Genomic DNA, 23,219 nt, shown 5'->3' on the forward strand with positions numbered 1-23,219 from the left:
GTGATTCTTACAGGTAAAATGGCTTGCCCACAGCCATGTAGATACTTACTAGTAAAGCCAAGACTAGAACCTGGGTCCTTTCACCTGAGTCATATAAACTCAGTGCCCTTTTTTGTGAACTCTCAGTTGTAACATTTGCTGCACCATGTTGGGTTTGAGTGAATCATCTGATGGTGAGATGTGATTCTTCCTTGTTAAAATTTGGGACGTTAGGATCCATATAGCAGCAGCCTATTCTCATTTTGAATCAGGATGCCTCTGCCAGGAGCTGGGAGGTTTTCACTCCAAGTCAGTGACATTCGTGTGAAAGAGAGAAGTAAGTCATTTCCAGTATGTGAATATGGTTGCTGGATTTTTGGAAGTTGTTAAATAAGAAAAAAAAAGCCAGCTTAAGGATAAATAATAGGCTTGATCTTGAAATGACTTTGATGGCCTTTCCATTATCCACTTCTGAATTTTGTTTGGAAAGTATTTGTCCACTATACTGGGCCTCTTGAGGGACAAAGATGACTAAGTCAAAGGCCTGCCTTCTCTTATGAAGTTTATACTTCAGCAGAGAGTCTTTCTTAGATCATAAGCTAGAAATGGGCTGAGGCAATCACAATTTTGTCCGGACAGTATTGAAGTGTTCAGTTTGGTTTTTATCAGAAAAGCTTCAGAGCAAAAGATAATGGGTTTTCTATAGACTAAGATGTGATGGTTTGGCTATTAAACAATTTACTATAGATAGCCTTGGGAATTTTTGCTAAACTCACGCATATACACATGCATTGCGCGCGCACACACACACACACACACACACACACACACACACACACGGTGTGGACTTGACCCATCTGGTTTCCTCTGTCCTGTCTGTCTGATGTGTATGCAGATACATACACATACATGTGCTGTGAAATGTTCATACCAGAATACAAGCAAGTGGATCACATTAAACTTTACCACAGCAGCTGAAATCGATTAGTCGGCAAGCCTTCTCTCTGTCTAAAATTGGAAAAGCTTATGTAAAGTATTAATTTTAACCTACAGTACAATGCAAGATATGGAAGAGAATTAGTTTAATTTTATTTTTTTCCCTCTGAGTTACATGGAGTATAATGAAAGTAAATATTTATTTTCACTTTATTTGAAGCTTTGTACTGATGTGAAAACCACTCCCACACATACAGCCTCACTATCACAAAGACAGGGAGCTGAGAGCAGTAGGTGTTCGGTTGGGGGTAGGGAATGGGTTGTCATTCTCTTGGTAAATAACTGAGGCAGCATGATGAGTAGAATGCTTCATTAACCAGCCAGTGATTGGGGAATGGAAAGTGCAGTATATTCCTTCCCGCCCCCTCTCTCCTGCAGTGGACATATGAACACACAGATAAAGATGTCACTAAAGGACACATGTGGCCTCATAGGATTTTTTTCTGCTAGGCTAGAAACAGCTTCCCTGCATTAGTATACCCAATATAACAGGTATCCTGAACAGATATCACTGTACCTCTACCCACCCCCTCCTTCCCTACTATTCCCTCACTAATTGTTAGATCTAGCCAGAAAACACACACATACACACACAAAATTGGAATCTAGGAACTTTCCTTTGTGGGAAGGTAGGTTGACAGGGTCAGGATTAACTGGAGTGCTGGGGTATCCTACAAGGGCTAAGAGCTCAGCACAGCTTGGTTTCCAGGTGTTCTTGGCATAGTACTGCGGTTTTCTTAACAGCAAACATGCCCCTTCCTTGTTGGAGAATGCAGCATTTTCTAGGGGAGTGGGGAATGGCAGTATTTTGTTAGTGTCTAACCCCATAAGCTTCTAATAATGCATCCTGTGTATACAGATATCCTGTCCAGTCTCAACTCCCCTGCCCTGTTTGGAGATCAGGATACAGTGATGAAAGCCATTCAAGAGGCTCGGAAGATGCGAGAACAGATTCAGCGGGAGCAACAGCAGCAACAGCCACATGGTGTTGATGGAAAACTGTCCTCTATGAATAATATGGGGCTGAACAACTGCAGGAATGAAAAGGTAAAACTTGCTTCCCTCCTTCACTGGCTCTGCTGGACCCAGTGGCTCATTCTCATCTGGCTCTTTCCAGGCAGCCAAAGATTCTAGCTTGAGGGCTGTTTTGTATCACATTCAACCATTACTGCCGATAAACACGTACACCCTTTCACGCTTACTGTGGGGTTGCCTCCCACATACCCAACCAGGCACCCAACGTGGCACCCAACCTACCTGCCTGTTGGCATCCTCTGTCCCATTACAAAAAAATTAAAAATGTTTTATAATAAACGGGATATATGAGGTTATTAGAATAGAAATAGAATATCAGAATATTTAAAAAGAAGGAAGAAACATATAAGCTCATGATGAGGGTGACTATATTACTATGACTCACTACTGAATTTATTACTAAGTTTCCTATTAGCCAGGGCAAAAAATAAAACAAAGCAACTTACAAAACACATTCATTTATTTTTTTATTCAACAAATTATTTGTCAAGTGCCTATCCTATAGTAGACATTGTGCTAGGCACTGAAGATACAACAGTGAGCAAATCAGACAAAAATCCCTGCTCTCTTAGAGCCTCCACTGTGATAGGGGAGCCCAGGCCATGAAGAGATAAACAATTAAGTAGGTAATGTAATGTCAGTAATGTCAAGAGATGAAGAAAAGCCATGAGAGTAATAGAAGTGAGTTAAGGGAATAGGGAGTTCCAGGGTGTTCTTTTATACGGGTTGGAAGGGACTCTCTGAGGAAGTGACACTTGAAGGAGACCTCAGTAAAGCCATGGTGAAGACCATGTGAAGAGCCAGAGGAAGAGCATCCAGGTAGCAGGGATGACATGTGTAGGGGCCCTTAGAGTGTACCAGCTACAAGGAGACCCATGTGACAGAGAAGCACAAGAGAAGGAAGTAAAATGATAGCCTAGGATGGAACCTGCTAGACCTTGTAGGTCCTGGAAAAGATTTGCATTTTATTCCAAGGGTGATGGGAATCCTTAGATGGGTCTTATCCAGGGCATAAATATGGCCTGATATAGGTATAAAAGGTTCATTCTGCCTAATATGCAAGAATGGACTTTAGGAATTTAAGAATAGATACAGGGAGACCAGTTGAAAGGCTGTTGTAGTACACAGGGTGAAAAATTCTGATTATCTGATGAATGAATACCATTTAAAAAGGAGAGATGACAATATTTTCCTGGTGCCACTGTTCTTTTTCAAACATGAGAACTTTATAGGGACAAATGAAGAGCATAGTGGGCAGTATCTTTGGTAACAGTTTGAGATTAAGTTTAAAAACTTATTTCCATTCATATGTTTATTCAGTATGAATATAATTTATAAGTTAGGACCAAGAATTTCCTCTTTGATTCCAACCCTGCTAATTGTAGCATAGGTGCTATAATAGAGACTCTATTCTTTCCAATAAACTTTTCTACTTCCTGAAAGGAGTTTTAAACTAGCATATAGAAAAAGTCATGAGACAAGTACAAGGTCATGTCTACTGTTACTTGAGTATTTGAATATATAGCTTTAACCAGGGTATTGTTTTCTCTTTCTTTGTTTCCTCTTCAAAAGGTATGAGGATGTGATTTTGAATATATTAATTTCCTACAACTATACCAAATGATCACAAACTAGATGACTTAAAACAGCAGAAATTTATTTTCTCACTGTTCTGGAAACTAGTGTAAAATCAAGGTGTTGGCTGAACCACAATCATTTCAGGCAGATTCCTTTCTTGCCCCTTCCTATCTTCTGATGGTTGCTGGCACGTTTGCCATTCTTTACCTTACAGCTGTATCACTCCAATTTCTGCTTCCCTCCACATGACTATCTCTTGTGTGTGTATGTACGCACGCACGTGTGTGCGAGTCTCAAAATCTCCCTCTTATAAGAACACAAGCTATTGGGTTTAGGATCTATTCTAATCCAGTGTAACCTCATTTTCATTTGATTGCACCTGCAAAGACCCTATTTCCAATTACGTTCACATTCATAGTTACCAAGTGTTAGGACTTAAACATATCTTTTGCGGGGAGGAGAGGGAAGAGAGCACAATTTAACCGATTACAGTGGGATACAGAGCCACTGCTCATGTTAAATCAACCTCTCATCTTTGATAGATCTCCTATACTCTTTAGCCATTCTAGCAGATGGCTGGGGCTCGCAGGCTGGGAAAGAGTTTAAGGGGATAGATATATGGTGGACTCCTCAAAGTATGAAGTGATCAGTCCTTACATAGATTAGGAGGCTTAGCTCTGGAAGTGTTGACTTCCCAAAGCTTAATGAAGAATTTTATTGTCAGTCCTCATTGAACTGATTTACTAAGGATAGCATCAAACAATCAATGAAAAATTGGTCACTCTTAGACCCCTTTGCCTTGATTGATCCTCTTGGTGGGAGATTCAGACCAGGTAGGAGAGAAACTCTTTGAGGAAATATATGTCTTTTGGTTCCTGTTAATCCATAAAAGTTTATATTCTTGGCACTCATGCACATGCCAGTCACTGGTCCACTAACTAAGTGCCCCATCCTCAAAGGCAAAACCTCTCTTTAAGAACTGCCTGAACAGATTATTATATATATAGTGACTTCTCAGGACCACAAGAGAAGAAGAGTCTTGCCCCCAAACCTCTTCTTCCATTCTGGTATTAGAGGTAAACTTATACTATATTCTCAGTGAGAACACCATGAGATTTAATATTAAATCTTAATGTGGATAATGTTATAAGATCCTTTTTGAAGCTCTGAGTAAACAAATTTTAGCATAGAGATACTGAATGGGAAATTGGATTAACAACAACAGACTGGGGGACATAAACTTAGGACTATTTTCTACTTTACTCTTTTGTCAGGGGTCAGTCCTAAAATTAGCCTGAGAAGTATGTCAGTGATTTATTTGCGTCTTTTTTAAGTTATCAGTTTTTAAGTAGAAGTAATACACGCTCACTGAAAATTCTAATACAGAAAAATATATGGTGAAAATTTAATTATCCTCCTCATTCCATTAACTATTAATGATTCAGAAGTTTTCTTTGAGTAGTAACAACCATTAGTGATTCAGAAATTTTCTTTGCATATATGAGAAAGTATTAATGAGTTTTGAAATATATATTCTCACTTGGAATAGTGAGTATTTGAATTGGCACTTACCATCTGTGTGATTTTTGGCAAGTTGATTATCCTCTCTAATCTCAGTTTCTTCTTACTAGGAGGATAGTAACCTGAGTTACAATGAAATAATATGTATGTGAATGTATCTAATATGGCTCCTGGTTGAGTGGGCATTTTCTTATCTTCCCTATAACTTTTAACAAAGTCATGGGTGACCTTGAATATAGAGAACAAATATGCTATCTCAACACAATTAAGAGGTCCTCACACAATAATGGGAGGATCAGAAGGAAACAGTAGATTTTTCAGATTTTGGCATTTTGGCTAACTCACATAGTTAAACTCCTTTCTGAGTTGTTACACGAAGCTATGAAAACTTCAGGTTAATTAGGTTAGATCGGGATTTTTCAACATCAGCATTATTGACTTTTTTTTTTTTTTTTTTTTGCTTGATAATTCTTTGTCATGGGGAGGTACTATCTGGCCTCTACTCATTAGATGCTAGTAGCACCTCTCCCTTTGGTGACAAACAAAATGTTTCCAGACATTGCCAAATGCCTTCTATTGAGGAAGGAAGGAGAAGATGGCCCCTACATGAAAAATCACTCAGCTAGATAAAATGTATTTAGAATTAATACATTTCAGAAACTTCATTCTCCAAAAAACAAATTATTTCATTTAAATAACCATTCTGTTATTAAATTATGAAAATCATTTGCTTTTGATTAATGCTCTGAATTAAATATTTCTTGGAAAAATGCATCTAGAAATTTTTGTTCAGAATGTTCACATAGAGAATCTTTAAAACATAATGCGTGCCTAGACATTTAGTTTGAGGGAGTAATGAGAAATAAATTCAATATTATTGCAACAACTCTGCCATTCGCTGAAGGCCATCTGTCATCCCAACCAGGCCTGGAAGAGAGCATCCTAATCCATGTGCACCATACCTAGTAGTAAATTGGCAATGGGCATACCTTCTTCCAGCAATGAATCTCTGTCTGACCCTGTGACCCTGTATTGTTGAATTTGTATCAGCTGGAACTGGAGTTCAAACTTAAGACACTACTAACTTCAAATACTACTGGTTACTTTTAAGTGTCATTCGTTGACTTCTTAATTCACTTGGGAGGGAGAAGTCTGAGTACTGAAATAATCTTATTTTGCTTTGGAAGACATGGGAGAGAGACAGAAGATTAGATTTATGACTGAAAAAAATACTAATAAATCCAAAGTCTAAAATGTGTCATACTGAATATAATGGAACCCCTGAGGGTAAGTGACAAAGTAGTTTCTGCAGAACCAGAGAACTCTGATTTCCTGGTTGAAGAGTCTGTAGATGAAGTGTCTGTAGATGACTTTACTGGGATTGTGTTTTGGGCACTGGAAAAGCCAAACAAATGGAAAAATCCATTATATTCCATTATGTATAAGGAGAGTTCACAAACTCTTCTTAACATGATCTCCCTCCCAGTAATTTCGCTGTTTTGAACATGTATTTTGTGGGTTTATAGGCTTTGTTGAGTTTCAAGAGCTGATATCTGTCCTTCCTTGTTAGGTTAGATGAAGCCAGAAGAGTAAATTAAGAACAGTATTATGGTAGCTTTGGCTCTCTTATAATCAAAATATCCATCTTAATTTTATGAGGTTCCATAGGATACTGCTTTTTCTTATAAGGATCAGATTTTCTTCTGAAGTCAAAGAAGGTAAATATGTAATGTGCAATAAGATAGGTGAAATGGATTGTGACAAATTCAATTTACGTGTCTTCAAAATTGTTCACTTCAGAATTTTCTGTTTTCTTCAATATAAAGATCTGTAAATTAGATTCATGAATTTGTTCTTTGTAACCCATAGTACAGTTTTAGAGAATTTTTCACAGTGTTGTTGTCATAAAACCCTATAATTTATTAAGCCTACTGTGTCTCTCTCTTATTTGGACAGCCTTTACAAAGGAGTGTGTCACAGATTTGGGTTCCTTGAGAAGCAAAATGTGAGATAGAAATTAGTGAGCATGTTTATGGGGGTGTGCTCTATTTGCCATCCATGAAAGGAAAAGGACAAAAGCAGAATTGGTCTACGATGCAGTCTCAGTGAAGCCTCAGCCAACTATATGGGAAGCTTCAGGGGTGCCATGGCCATTCAGAATTGTCCCAAATTGGGTGGAGAGGGAGACCTTTTATACACTTGTGTCAACCAGTCATCGGAAGAGGGCTACCCTGGGCAGGGGACATGACCTTGGCTGAGGTGACTCTCTTTAGCTGAGGCAATGCTGAAGAGGGCCAGCAGCTGAAGGCTAGCTACCTTCAACATTCCCTCCAGCTGAGGGTATAAATCTTTCAGTCCTGAGGAGGGATCTGAGCAAAGCATCACTATGTCAACCTGTAGAGTGTTTTTGTGACATTTAGTAACATTAGGTATGCATAAAACATGCTTCACATGTATGATTAAGTGTGGACAAACATTTACTACACAGGCATAGGGGCTCTTGTTTGTGTCTTTGTAACATATAGACTCATATATGTCCATCTGAATATGAGTTTACCCATGGCATATTTCACTTTTTTGGGTAAATCCTGATTTTAGCACTTTAAAATGAAACATTTTTGGCTTGATTGGCCAGAACGGCACCAATGGAGTTGTTCTGGTCGGCTGTGTCACGGATATTTAGGGTCTGTTAAATATATAGATTGTAGGGACAATAGACTGTAACGGCGCCTTAGGAGCTGTTATGCTCCATCATTTCAACACAGCCTCTGTGCGTGGATTGTGAGTGTCCTGCCAGCAGAAATCTAAGTTACTGCCCTCAGCTTTAGCTTTCCACACCAAGAACACCATCCATCTTTATCCCTAAGTACCAGTGCAATTAGATCATATTATAGACTAATTGCTTACCAAATTTTGTTGTTTTGACATCTCTGAGATAGAAAGTATTTTAGTCATGACAATACACAGCAGAATTTTAAATAGGCTGCTTCTAAATGTCCTTAGAGCTCAGCTAAGGGCATCTGGCCAGAAGAGAAGTGAGGCAGAGTGGGCTGTTTCAGTGTTAAAGTGCGATCTGTAACTTCTCTGACCTTCCTGATGTTTGAGTACTGAATCGGTAATTGGCTAGAGCTTTCCTGCATAGCTGTTATGTAACTTGGGAATCTGGTTATTTTGCTCATCTTAATAATCTTGATGAGCCAGTAGATTGATTCCCTACTGATCAGAGTTGCTCATAAATAGGCAGATTACACATCTTATATGCACGTGGTCTGAATTGCTCTTCCCCTCATCTTCTGAGAATCTTTTAAGAAAAATGCTCGATCTTATCAGGTATCAAAGCAAGCTACTAAGGACACTCCTATCACACTGTCTCTGAAGTACATTGATGGGATTAAAAGTATAGAGTGAAAGAATCGGAGGGGACACTACATTTGGCCCAATCCTTTCAAGTCACTGATGGGAAAACTGAGACCCGGTGGGTTCAGTGGGTTCCTAGTGAGAACCATGGTGGGTTCATGGCAGAGCAGGAATGAAATTATAGTCGCACTGATTCTTAGACAACTGATGTTCTTATTTATAGAACTGTGCTGGACTCACTTATTAATTTCCTATGAGATCTTTAAGGCTATTACACATGAAAGTATTTCTTACATGGCCAATCTCAGACCTTTGATGGAATAAAATAGTAAAAATAAATATGAACTGTGAAGCAGAAAAGGACTGAGTGCCCTGCTTCCTGCATACTTGTCACCCCCTGTCTGGGTAAGTCATTCTTGCATACCATGATGTCCATCCGTTCTGCCCCTGGAAAGTTATCAGTCAGGAAAGTGAAGGTTGAAAGCTGCTGATATAGACCAAGTGACAGAAGTGGAAGCAAAATGTGGAACAGCAAAAGAATTGGGGGCCACGTGGTAAATTGGGACAAGCACAGATATTGGAGTTGATTAATCCTGGGACTCAAGTTTCTAGGATTAATCCTAGTAGCATCCTATCCCATTCTCCTACCGTGTTACTTAATTAAGTTACTTAACCTCTGTGAGTCTCAATAAGCATACTTGGAAAATGGAGGTACTTAGCCTTTCCTTGAAGGATCGCTTTGAGGGAAAACATATGTAGAGCATACACCTGATACAGGAGTCTTGGTTAGTATTACATCCTTATTTACTTTAAGACCTCATATAGGTTGTCAAATCGTTGTTCATTTTGTTAAATTTTCACTCTTTGATACTCTCCATACTCTCCAGAGGTGAATGGGTTAACCTACTGCCCCCTGTGGCCACAAAATGTTTTAGACAGAGTGGAAGGTTATGGAGAAGCTAAGGGCACCTTCTTACGAAGTTAAGATATGCCTTTTTCTTTTTCATTTTTAGGGTAACCTGTATACACTAGCAGCTACCTGCCTAGAATCTGGCCACAACCAACATGATGATGTTCACCTGTGATTATATTAGAAATTACGTTGTATTAGATTCCTAGACAGCTTTTGTCCTTATTAATTTAATATATGTTTTCATATATTTCCCAAAACCAAATTTCAATCTATGATATTTGAAAATATTTAACCTGATTCTTGATAACTATATGCATTTCTCATGCCCAAATGATATTTTTTCAACCCATGATATATTTTTCAACAAAATCATTCAATCACTGAGGTGCCTTGTAAACTTGTTCCTATTTGTTCAAAAAGGCAATTGTTCAATTTTTGCAAGTGTACGTTCTTGCTCCTCAACCATACTTTGCAAAAATATCAAAACAGTACATCAGTATTACACTGATGTAATACTGCCCCCTTTTATTGGAAATGAAAAACATACTGGATGTCTTCTGCTTCACATTGTCAATTGCCACAGCTCTTTGTTATTTATACAATTGATTCAGATATTCATTGTTGCACGACACTGTAGGTTCAGACAGAAGATCAATACAGCCGTACAACAATAAGTGAAAGGGGATTGCGAGCAAATTATTTAGCAAAGTATGTTTGGGATGAATGAGCTTCTTATACAGCACACAGACTAGTGACGTTTTGTTGTTTCCAAAGGTGTACATAGGACTGGTTAAGCAGGCTGGTAGTTTTTGTGAGCAGTTGACTAGTATATTCAGGTACCGTGTCTTTTTCTGTGTCAGCCTATTCCCAAGATAACAACTTGTACCTTGAGGGGTTTGGACATTAGAGATTTTGCAGTAAGGGGACAAATTCTAATTGTAACATCCTTATTTGCAAACTAGAGCAGTTTTTTTTTTAAGTACCATTTATGTAGTACTTCTCACATCATGACAACATGTTTTTATAGTGCTTCTGGGCTTCAAAAATGGTGTTACATGTATCTCTTAAACCTTTCCACATTCAGGGATGTAGGTATTACTAGCCCTGTTTTGCAGATCAAGAAACCAGCTCTAGATCGCTTTGCTCCAGCACTCTCTCTGTCCAGTGTCTCATTTGTTCCCTACATCTTTGTGAGATTGACAAGGCAATTTTAACTAAAATCTAAAGCAAGACATGCATCTGAGTTTCAAACATCAATTTTAATGAAGCGAAGGCTAAAATCATGAGATAGCTCTGCATATATATATATATACACACACACACATATATATACTACTCAGTGCATATTTCCTTGAAAAAAATATTTGTTTATCCTTGTGATAGTGTTTCTCTATTTCTCCTTGTGCTGTTTCTCTAAAACAGCATATGCAGATCAAAAATCTTTAAACATTAGAAAAAAATTTTAAGTTTTATTCATGTTAGATTTTACATTTGAACCAATAACATTGGGCAACTATGCAGTGCTGTATATAGATAGGCTCCTGGCTGAATGTAATCATTAAGCTCCTTTTATTTCTGTTGTCAGGGCTACTTGATTGGTTGCCTAGCTACTAGTTTAAGACCTAATTCATAAAAAACAACAACAAACTTGTTTGGCTCCTTACTTTTCTGCACGTTAAGTGGAAAAAATGGTGAGAATTTTTTTCTTACAAGATTTATAAGGCTTAAGATACTTCCTAGGGATAGTGGTGGGGGAAGGAAGCAAATAAAAGACTGTAAGCTTTTGTTTACAACAAGTGTTTTAAGTCAAAAGCCCATGTTCAGTTAATGGATCTCCCAGTGAAAGGGTTAAAATTTGATACAACCCAGTTAATAACTTCACATAAAGAGTTGTTGGTTGGGCATGTATGGAGCAAATTTACTAGCAATGAGGATTTTATAGACCTAACCTACCATGATGGCAGGTACTTTTTAACTCTCAATCTTCCTAGATCGAATCTCTTCTAGAGCTAAACTTAGTCCTTCCAGATCAGCTATTTTCAACCTGTTTTGGTCTCAAGGCCCCTTTACACTCTTGAAAGTTATTAAAGATCCCAAAGACTTTTTATTTATGTGGGACATAGTTATCATATGAGGTATTAAAACTGAAAATTAGACAATAGATTTATTTAAAAATAACAACAGCAAACCCATTGGATATTAGTATAACACTTTCGAGCATTAAGTGTATTTTTCAAAATAATGAAATAGTAAGGGAATACCTGGGTGGCTCAGTGGTTTAGCGCATGACTTCGGCCCAGGGGCATGATCCTGGAGTCCCAGGATCGAGTCCCACATCAGGCTCCCTGCATGGAGCCTGCTTCTCCCTCTGCCTGTGTCTCTGCCTCTCTTTCCTCTGTGTCTTTCATGAATAAATAAAATCTTTAAAAAATAATAATAATGAAATAGTAAGAAGGACAGCTTTGTCTTATGTTTTTGCAAATCTCTTTAATGTCTAGCTTAGTGGAAGACAGCTGGACTCTCCTTTCTGCTTCTGCATTCAATGTGTTGTTGTATCACAATGCCATGTAGCTTCTGGGAAATTCCATTGTACACTCATTAGAGAATAGGCAGATAATGTCTTAGTATTATTATGAAAATAGTTTTGGTCTAGTGAACCCTCAGAAAGGGTTTTTGAGATTGCCAGGGGGGATACTTCAAATACATGCTGTTCCAGATCATGGAATACATGCACATATAATATGTGCTTTAATTGCATTCACCCTAACTTTAAGAATAGCTTTTACTGATCAAACATTGTGCACATTTAGAAATGATTATTGGTTTGATTCTGTTTGAAATAAGGGGCCAAAAAAGTCAATAAAATTTATAACATATTTATATTTTACCTTAATGCAAAAATAATTTGGAGTGGTTTGCAGTGATACATACAATAACACAAGATAAAAACTAAAGAGGAGATAGTGCACAAAAATTCTTCTAATACATATGTATGTAATTGCTAGAAATGGGCCACAGACTTGACCATGAGCTTCCTGGTAACAAGGCAAAAAGGAGGTGTGTTATATAAATACATTTCTACTCTGTAAACTTTTCTACTATATAAATAAAATACTTTCTCAGGAGAAACATGGGTTTTCTTCTATGAGTCTGCATAAAAGCTTCTCAGGAATGTTCCTAAGATGTTCAATTTTAGAACTATAGTAATTTTGCAGGCTGTTTCTTAACAGACCTTGTCATTTATTTTTTAGATCCATCCATTTTTACCTAGCTTTCTTTGTCTTAGTTTGGGTCTTATGACTGACATTGGATTCTTCATCCCATGAACACACTATTTTTCAATTCCATTCCATCTTAATTAAGTACTCACTATCTACAAAGCACAATATTGGATGTGTGTGGGGCAAAGGGAACCAGTCCTCAATCCTGGCTTTACCTTTATTTAGTGAATATCTCAGAGCCCTAGTTTCCTTATCTATAAAAATGTCAGAATTTGAGAATTAAATGATGCAATATTTAACCTCCTAGTAAATCTCTTACATGTATGTATTAGGTGTTTAATAAATGTTTCCTCCCTTCCTCCCTCCTTCATGGTCTCCATCCTCTCTCCTCCTTCTCTCCCTACTTTTTTTCTCTCTTCTATCTCCTCTCCATTCCTCCCTTCCTTCCTAGCTCCACCGTCCATTGAATAGGTTGTGGATAAGAGCAAAAGATTTGAAGTTAGACTGCCAAAGTTTCTCCATCTGAGAAATGGGAAAGTGCAGAGTTTTCTTTTTTTAAGATTTTATTTATTTATTCATGAGAGACACAGAGAGAGGCAGAGACACAGGTAGAGGGAGAAGCAGGCTCCCTGTGGGGAGCCCAATGTGGGACTTGATCCCAGGACTCCAGGATCACGCCCTGGGCTGAAGGGAGGTGCTCAACTACTGAGCCACCCGGGTGTCCCAATGTGCATAGTTTCTAAACACAATGGGTTGTTGTGGAGATTCAATAAAATAATCCATGTAGCACATTTTGTCCAGTGCCTGCCATATAACCGGCAGAAAGTCAGGCTAGAACAGATCATTGCCAGGTTGACGTTTATCTTTATAGATAATTGTGAGCCATCAGAGGTGCTCATAGATGGGGTGTATTTTATCTGAACTACATTTTAAGAGGTATATCATGGCAGTTTAAAGAAGAGGATTGGAGAGACCTTTAAAGAAATGTGGAAAAGTGAAAAAAAGCTTATGTTTTTGACTCACACTGACTTGGACTTCAGATACTGGTCCTATCACTCACTAGTTCTATGACCTCTCTGAGCCTCAGTGTCCTCATCTGTGATTAATAATAATTAGTTCTATTGGTTACTGTGGAATTAATCAAGAAAGTATAAGCCAAGTGCCTAGGACCACCATACTTTAAAAACAACAACAAACCATTCCCCTCTCTTTTTTGGAGGAACTCCATTTGAAATTTATTTGAATCTCCTTAGATTCTTTAGAGCCTGTCCTGATGTCATGGGAGTAGAACTTTTCCAGTGGAAAGACAACCAATATGCAGAGAAAGGATGTTACAAATGTATTGTCAAGTGACTTAATACTGTATCACATCACATAAGGAAATCCATAAAGTAGTTCTTAAGAATTCTCAACCTCTAATTTAGATCAGTTCCACCTAGATGGCCTTTAGAATTGACTCAATCTACTAAACAATTTAAAATACCTGAGTTGCAGAAAATTCAAAACACATGTGGTCAGGAATATTTCAGTTATTTTTTAAAATGCACATTAAAGACAAATATATATAGTTATGATTCTCAACTGAAACAAAAGAATTAGGTTTGAAATCATTTGATTGCAGAGTTTTTAAAGGTAAGAATTGGACCCACTTAAATGACAAATCATCTTTTTAAAAACCTAGTAAAACTTGAGCATTTAAGGTTGGATTTGGCTTAAAACACAACCTTAGCAAAGCTGAACATATTCTAAACTATTTCCCTAAGTTCTCACAAAGCTCCTTGAGACAATACAAACTGCTTCCTAAATCTAACAAAGAACCTGTCTAGTAGATTCTAAATTTTAGGCTTCTCAGAGAAACATAAGCTAGCACTTGAAAACACGCTGTATTATTTTACTCTCTGCATCCATTGAGAAACTGGATCCATCTGCATTTCCCGGAGCTAGGAGGAAGGTGCTCTGCTTAATGACTATGTGAACTTTCCGCAGGCTTTGGTGTCCCATTTCACAGATGCTGGCTCCAGTACTTCCTAAAGATTTTCCTTAGGGACCTCTGCCCTGAGAATGGGGATTAATGTCTACTCTGTTCTTGGACTTCTAGGGATCCTACAAAAATCCCATTATCAATTTCCATTCCTCCAGAATCATAAGGTGACCTCATTTTCTCTAATCCAACCTCTAGGATTTGTGTGGCTTCCCTGCCTTTGAGATAAAATGCTCCTCAAATATCATACTTTCACTCTATTGTTTCCCGAGAGCTTTACTTGCTGGCTGCAGTTTTAGGAACATGGAATAATAATAATAATAATAATAATAACCATCACAAAAATTTCAGTGTTTTCCATCGTTTGAAAAATATCTTTCACATTTTTTACATTTAACTCCAAGCCATTTTAGAGTTTTAATTTTTATCACTCCTCTGTGACCAATAATGATGAGGTTCAGAGAGCTTAAATCATTTGCTTACATTCACACAGGCAGTGTCAGAGCTGAGGTTCTTCAAAGTTCTGTTTTCAAATCTCACATTCTTTCCCCAATAGCAGATGGACTTCACCTTCCTCCCCAGTTCAGCCTCTGCATGCACACTCCAATGGGTTCTGAACACCAGCTACCAGGCCCACATTAGCTGTGGCTCTACATGAATGTGTGTGTCTGAGTGTGTGGTGTGTGTATGTGCTACATGTTGTGCATCTCCGTGAGTGCTTATGTGTACCTTTCTCATTGTGGGTATAAATTTGTGTGTTTGTCTGTCTGTCCATCTGTCTGTGGGATTCTCTGCTTCCTGTGCATAACTGTCTGTCTCTGAGTGTGACATATGTGGGTGTGCCCACGACCTGTGTACATGCATGTGTACGTGTGTGTCTACATCCGTGGCAGTCAATGCCTGCTGTATGTCTGGCAGTGTGTATCTGTGATGTGCCCATGTATTTGTCAGTATCTTTTTGTATCTGTGTGTCTGTCTGAATCTGTGTCTGTCAGGCTGGGTTTATGTGTCTGTAAGTATGTTGGCGGAGCAAAGTCTGCATCCTTCTCTGAATCTGAGTGTTAGTCTGTCAGTCTGTTGACTTAAATGTGTATGTGTCTCTATGACTGTGTGTCTGTCTGTGTAAGTCTCTGTGTATGTGTTCCACTCTCTTCTCTGTATGGAGTTAGGTATTGATATACTTGATTATTTTTACTTTCAGCTTGGAGGCATAAGGCTGAGTACTGAGCATAGATATGAAAACTCTGCTCATGGATGTGCTTTATGTATTCTTTCCATCACTGTTTCTCTCTCAGCATTGTCTTAAATCTGGTTGTCAAAAATGTGCCATTGGAAGCACATTGACAGAAGTTCACTTTTAGCTAAGATCCAATTTGCAATCTTTGACATTTGCAACTAAGATTAGAATTTCCCAAAGTGCTGTCTTCCCACTATGGATGGAAATGCTTGCTTTTATTTTTGGTGCAACCCTGATTTGCTCTTTATATCTTTTTATAAATGATGTCAATAGCATTAGTTCTGAAATAACACAAATGGTGTGTTGTAAAATGCATGGCCCTGCAGTGTTAGTTCCCCATACCTTGTAGGCTGCAAGTATCCCCTGTAGTTTTCAACAAGATCACTCTAAAATTGTTTCCTTCTCATATTTAGGACCAGCATAAATTTTGGAAAAGAAAAGAAAAACCATAAATTTAGAGTCCTTTTACCTATGTTGATATTAAAATATCAATATTAAAATTAGTCTCAATTTTCCCATCTGTAAAATGGGGACAACAAGGCAAGCATCAAGGTGGGTTTGTTTGGGGTTTTTTAAGATTTTATTTATTTATTTAAGAGACAGAGCACAAGCAAGAGACCACAAGTGGGGGGCGGGGGAGCAGAGGGAAAGGGAAAAGCTGACTCCCTGCTGAGTAGGGAAATCTGCAACAGGGCTAGATTCCAGGATCCAGGGATCAGGACCTGAGCTGAAGGCAGACACTTAACTGCCACCCAGGCACTCCTATACTCCTATAAAACATTTTAGTGAACTCATATTAAAAATCATATCAGCTTATCAAGACCTTTTATCCTGTTAAGAAGATGAGTTTTCTAATTTAATAGCACTCCTATAAAGGGAGGTTAGTGCAAGTTTAATCTTTCTTGATTGTTGTAAAATAATTTTCCTGGGTCTAGGTAGAACTTTGGTAAGAAGAAGGAACAAGCCCTTTGAAATAAGTCATATCTAGACCTAGAACTCAGCTTCACAGACTAATAATCAGTGATCTTTTCGTTTTAACACCGTATGTATTGCTAGCTGGGTCATCTGGTCCTGTTACTTTTCTGGGCCTTTGTTTACTCACTTGGGAGGTGAAAATGGTGAATATACCATATAAGATTGTGGAAAAACTTAAATAAGATAATGTATGTGAGGTAAGGTAGTTGCAAACAAATTTTCTTCTGGCTCCTACTGTTGTTTGCAACCATATGACATAACAAGATGCTAAGCAGGACACACACACCATCTTATATATGATGTATGGGGCTTGTGGTGCTTGGGACTCAGAGAAAATTGACTAGTCCTTTTTCTCCCTAAGGGAAAATATATAATGATCTGGGAGACAGGATAGATGCCTAAAAGGGAACCTGACATCATGGGGTCCAAGTGCCAAATGAATGAAAGGAGCTGCAAGGTTAATTAAGCTCACAAAGATCAAAGGATACTCTTCCTATCAATGAGGTAGAAAGAGAGCTTCTATGGAGTGAGAAAGACTTGAAATGCCTCAAAGAAAGACAGGCAGGGTGAGTATGGGGAGAAGAGCAAGCAGGTAGGATCTAAGCATGAGCCTGGTGGGGCTGGGGTCTGCGGGACAGTTTATTCAGGAGAGAAGCAGGCTCTGGGTCAGAGAGGGCCACGGTTCAGATGATGGAAGCAAGAGTTTATGTGTATAAGTGTGTGTGTGAGAGACAGACAGAGATAAGAGAATGAGTAACAATGACGGTAGTGGTAGCCGAGGTAAATTGAGTGTGTTTCTCCTTACAAATAGTCTTGTAGAAAGTCAACCTGTTTGTTATAATGAAACTGTAGAAGCAACTGATAAGGCGTGCCTGGCTGGCTCAGTCTGTTAAATATCTGCCTTTGGTTCAGGTCATGATTCCGGGGTCCTAGGATCGAGTCCCTCCTTGCTTAGCAGGAAGTCTGCTTCTCACTTTGCCCCTCCACCCTGCTCCTGTGCTCTCTCTCCCTGGTTCTCTCCCTCTCTCAAACAAATAAATAAAATTAAAAAAAAAAAAAAAAGACAATCACTCATAAGTGACTGTCTTCTCAGTAGGAGAAACATGAGGGTAGTAGAAGATTGTAAATCCAAATTAAAATATGAAGTAAGTAGCATAAGTATCATAGGCATTTAGGATGATGCTTTTATATAACAAATCTCATTTGATTTTCATAAAAATCTTATTATGCAATAGAGATTATTATTTCCTGTTAATCCACCGTTAACGATTTAAAAACAAAGGACCAACCACGAGAATCATGGAGGTAGCCCTCGGTTCCCATGTCAGCTCCTCTGTGGGTAAATCCTGTATTTCCCACTGCACCACGCTGGTAAGTTACTCTGCTTAGCTTGAAAGAAGAGCCCAAGTCTCGATCTCCCACTAACATGCGGCCTGAAATGCTCAGTTATTGTTCATCGGTTGCTTGCTTGTGGCTGGGACCAGGCTTTGCAAGAAGTCGTTATTCTTATGGAGATAAAAATTTATTTTCATATGGGTCTGTCTCCGCTTTTGTGTGTGTCTGGCCTTCCTCAGACAGAGGAAGCTCACATCATGGGAGGGTCGCTTCTTACTAGACCTTAGAAGAATTTTGAAGCCCTTCTAGCCGTCCCAAGTTACTCTGCCTCCCTGCCACTTTGTCTTCTGTTCTGGAGGTTGTTGATCAGGTTCGCAGCCTGATGTTCTCGGTCTCTGCCTCCTTACATGTACCGGAGTTATTTCTCTCCCCTCCTTCCTCCATCTCACCCTCCTTCTTCCCCTGACTTGCCATCTCTCTCCACTCCCCCTTCCCTTTCCCATCCTTCATCCTCTCTTTCCTTCCTTCCCTCCCTCCCTCTTGCACTGATCTGTCTCCCACTCTCACTGCAGCCTTGCATCTTGCTGCAGTTAGGGTGCAGTCTCTGACCACTGGTGAAGATTTTTCTCCAAGCTCTTCGTGTTACAAGGGGCAGCTGCTGTCTGCCTACTTCTCCTGCAGGGCTCCAGAGTGTTCTGTAATGGCTGCATCCACCTAGCCTACTCCTGTGTTACAGGGGCTCCTGAGTGCACATCTCCAAGGGTAGGGTCTCTAAAATTTCGCATCAGAATTAACCCTGTGTGAAGGAAGTAGCGTAGCTTAGGAAGGCGGAGACAACCAGCACAAATCAATTCAGAATCTCATGCTGATTTTATTTACTTAAATGGCAATACAGTAAGGTCTTAGACCTGGATACCTTCTGAAAGTTAAATTTATAAAATAAATATGGACTTACAAGGCTTTGGAACCAGCCCAAATCCTGATCTTCCTATCTTAAGACCTGGACCTAAAACCAAGTCAAATTTCTTAAATTAAGCTGTGCAAAAGAGTAGAAGGAATGCAGCTTGGGTTAGGTCTGAAGACCTGTCTTCTAGGTCTACCCCTGACTCCTGACTATCATCTGGGTGGTCCTGGGGAAGTCTCTAATCTTACTGAGCCTCAGTATATTCTGTAAAATTAGGATGACCACTCCTTACAGATGTCATAAGTGTATAAAAGGACTTAACAATTTATAAGATGCTGGTGGTCACCGAAGCTGAGTATGTGCCGTGGTATGTGGGAAGCAAGGTAACTGACTCAGTGATTTCAGCTTAGAAGGGAAGTTTTATGCCTCCTTCCTCCTGATTTATTGGAATGAGACGGACTCAAAGCTGCCTTTGGCTGATAGCATAAATAAGTAGCATGTCATCACTTTTTTTTTGCCATAAATGAAATAATTTTTTGTTTATCATCTTTGTGGGTAGTAATTGGAAGGAAAAAAAGGTAGAAAGGAAGTGAAATCTATCTGAAGTAAATCAGGTTCGTTGTACCAAGGATCTCTGGAGTTTAAAGGAAGCATTTTTTTTTTCTCAAAGAATTACCTGAGGACTAAGAATTAGCTATGCAGATGGATTTACTGATCAGTATAATACGATGAGATCACAACTCTGTGAGAGTTAATGAATTTCACCTGGTTTTATACAAACTGTTTTTCCAGAATCATCGCTGTGAACATATGATTTTAAAAAGTAATGTAATGAGGGGCACCTGGGTAGTTCAGTCAGTTAAGCGTCCAACTCTTGATTTTAGCTCAGATCGTGATCTCAGGGTCGTAAGATGGAGCCACGAGTCGGGTTCCATGCTGGGTGTGGAGCCTGCTTGAGATTTTTTTCACTCTTCCTCTCCCCCTTCTCATTCTCTGTCTCCATCTCTCTCTCTCTTAAAAAAAAAAAAAAAAGATGTAATGAGACAAACATCTATAGATAATGTTTGAGGGAATATTTAATATTGATCTATCTTCAAGTAGAAACTATATTAAAGAATGAAATTTGCAGTCACATCAGTTTATCCAGAAGGAGAAGTATGTGACTGTTTAGAACAATGGACACTGAGTCTTAAAGCAACTTGAAGTACAAAGATTGAGCACTGTAAATATAGTAGCTGGTCTTCAAGAGGAAACTAATATTTCAAATCAAGCTAGGTTCCTAAATAGATTATGTTGAGGCCTGTTTGTTTATTTGGTCTGAGCAGTCTAATCCAGCCCCTCCTAACATGTTACCAAAGACGGAACACAATCCACAACTTGAAGCCTTCTATAAATTATAGATTTTTAATATGCTAGTCTTGACGCAGGTCAGAAGGCCCGCCAGCCAGATCAGCAATTTTCATTTTGCTGCTCTTTTGGTCACTTCAGCTATGGGAAATTAAAATTTTAATCATATAAAAATTGAATATGAAAAAAAAAATTGAATATGAGTTTTACTGAATCAGTGGAAGAAGATCTAGTCTTTTTTTTTTTCTCTTTAAGGCTGTGCTCCTTTGTGTCAAATGTATAAAGTTAAGTAAGAGCTGTAATCTTAAAACTTTTTTTATACTTGTCATGATCTTCTTTTCCGAAGGCATTAATTGGTCTGAAAATTGAAAATTAAAAATTCTGCAGAGGTTTAAAGACTCTGCTAGATGTAGTGTTCGTGTGGGATGTTATTTGTTCCGTGAACAACTGTAGTTTTCTTTGAGGCTGTGCAAGTCCATCGTAGTTAACAGTAGGCAATCCTGGGTAATGAGTGGGCAATCTCTCTGCCCCGTGTTCTGCTCTGGTTGATTTTCCAGTTGTGCCCTGGTTCAGGCGGACAAGGGAGAAGGACAAGGATAGCCACCACCGGGCTTTCAGAACAAGCATGCGCTTGCTTATTGACGGTCCAGGGAGGCAGCCCTGGGAGGCGTTGCTTTTATTTCATTTCGGAATTTCTAGCTGTGGGCTAAGCACATTCCCTCTTTCTGTAGGAAAGGTGGTTTAATTACATCGAAGCCTTTGCTTTTAGACTGGGAAGTCAGACTTCTGGTTTTAAAATAATCTTCCAATTTAATTCCCAAGTTTGAATTGTAAGACCAAGTTCTCATCTATGAGCTAAATCAGATTTTCGGCCCCAATGCTATTACTATCTTGATGTTTAAATTGTTGAAACAAAAAGCTGAAGATCAGTTTCTGAGTTTTCGAAAAATCAAGTTGGTGCAGTCGCTCTACCCTCACTGTTGTGACCTAAAGCACACAGCATTTCAGCGTCTAATTTCTGAAGGTGGAGATGCCATCCCTTTTCTTTTTCCTCATACTCCAACAAATAAAAGGCTCTTACCCCAAATATATTTTAAATGTAAGTGTTTCAGTGTCTGATTTCTGAATGTGGAGACAGCAGCCCTTTCCTTTTTCCTAATATAATAACATCTGAGCAGCTCTACTACCCCAAATGTATTTTAAATGGAAACTATTTCAAGTTTGTGCCAATTAAGGTCAGCTGTGAGGAGCAGGTGATTTTTGTGTGTGTGTATGGCCGCTTGTGGACACGGTGAAAGGGCATAGCAAGCTCTTGCACCCATCTCCCCGTTCGCCCGCTCTCTGGTGACAAACGGCCTGATACGTGGTGACTACATAGCTCATTTACATCACGCGCATAATGTACTCTCTCTGGGATATTAGCTTCTCGGGGCTGGCAGTGTCGCCTAACACACACAGCGATCAGCACATTTTTTTGAGGCTGCAATAATCAGAGGAATGCAGCAGCGATGTCGGAACAAGGGGAAGTAACGTGGCATAACGGTGCGCCCATCACTGTCCTGTTGTCATCGGCCCTAACCAGTTCGGTTTCCCCCGGAGCCCAACAAAAGAGGCGTGGATCAAACAGAGTAAAACAGCGGACCTGGGGGCAAGAATAAGGCGTCTATTGGTGAGCTCCACATGCAGAGAAAAAGAGAAAATAGCAACTGCGGAGGGCCCGCAAGTGGCCCGAAAGCTTTGTGGGGCTCGGCACACGCTGATGCAATCTGCAGACAAGACGTGCGGCCTTTCACCGAAGTGCCTGGCCTCACTGCATCTCCAGGAAGCACTGACAGACGAACAAAGCCAGATACGGGAAATGAACTGAATCTCTAGAAATGCGCAGAACCTAAGTCCCTAATAAAATATTGTCTGCTATAGTAATAGCGTGCTGTTGACAAAATTTATTCTTAGCACACATTAACCTCTTCGTGGTTTTCGCACGCCTGCCAAAAGATAACCGTCCCCGGGCAGCTCTCAACCATACGGTTCAGGATTGCAGCCAGAGTTGGGGCCTGCGAGTGTTCTGCAAAGCAGTTTGCGAGCTGCTGCTCTGGGGTGTTTGCAGTGTCCCCACGTTAAGTCTTACACAGGAGTGCAGGAAATAATCGGAAGCCCAGATACCACTGCAGCTGAATCTGAAATCCGGCTACCTTCCCTTTGTCCCCTCTAACCTCACAGCCCCGCACTCTGCCATTTCCAGTTCCTTTCCAATTACACCTGGAGGAGCGCAGCCTGCATGGCCCCATGTGGCCCCCCGCGGTCCCACACGTGCTGGCTGGGCTGCAGCAGGTGGCAGCGTCCTGTGCTGCCTTGGAGCGCCCCGGTTCCTGCCCTTCACCTCCCGATGCGGAAACCACCTCTGTTGAGACCTGATTCACTGCTGCAGGGCCTGCCCAGGCCCCCCTCCTCCCGTCCCCGTCCCTGAAGCGGCCCCTGCACAGGGTCTGAGAAATGAAGGAAGAACGGTGGGGTATCAGGAGGGACCCAGAACGTTCTCGAGCTCGCTTCCAAAACATAGCTGCCTGGTTTTTAGGAACCGAAAGACACGTTTGGGAAATCCACATGTTCTTTCCAGTAGCTTTAGCTTTTCACCTTTAAATTTTGGTTGATGCACACCGCTCCCTCCCCGTGCACGGTTGGTTTTCTTCCCCCCCCCCCCCACATTGTATAACTAAAAATGGTTCTTTCTACTTCTATGTCACAATTTCTCCCTCTTTTTAAATACAATAACCCTTGGGGCACCTGGGTGGCTCAGCAGGGCAGAGCACCTGCCCTTGGCCCTGGGGCGTGACCCTGGA

At 39.8% G+C, this 23,219-nt stretch overlaps 1 protein-coding gene across 24 annotated transcripts in view; it reads left to right on the forward strand.

Annotated features, from left to right (window-relative positions):
- SOX6 (SRY-box transcription factor 6) overlaps window positions 1–23,219 on the forward strand; it is a 585,747-nt gene that overhangs the window by 503,898 nt on the left and 58,630 nt on the right. For all 24 annotated transcript variants that reach the window (XM_041730048.1, XM_041730065.1, XM_041730058.1 and 21 more), the window contains one exon: window positions 1,835–2,022. In XM_041730048.1, coding sequence (XP_041585982.1) covers window positions 1,835–2,022 — 188 coding nt within the window. The remainder of the gene's footprint in view (window positions 1–1,834; window positions 2,023–23,219) is intronic.

The sequence above is a fragment of the Vulpes lagopus genome, chromosome 15 (assembly GCF_018345385.1).
Source record: "Vulpes lagopus strain Blue_001 chromosome 15, ASM1834538v1, whole genome shotgun sequence".
In the NCBI taxonomy this organism is placed as follows: domain Eukaryota; kingdom Metazoa; phylum Chordata; class Mammalia; order Carnivora; family Canidae; genus Vulpes; species Vulpes lagopus.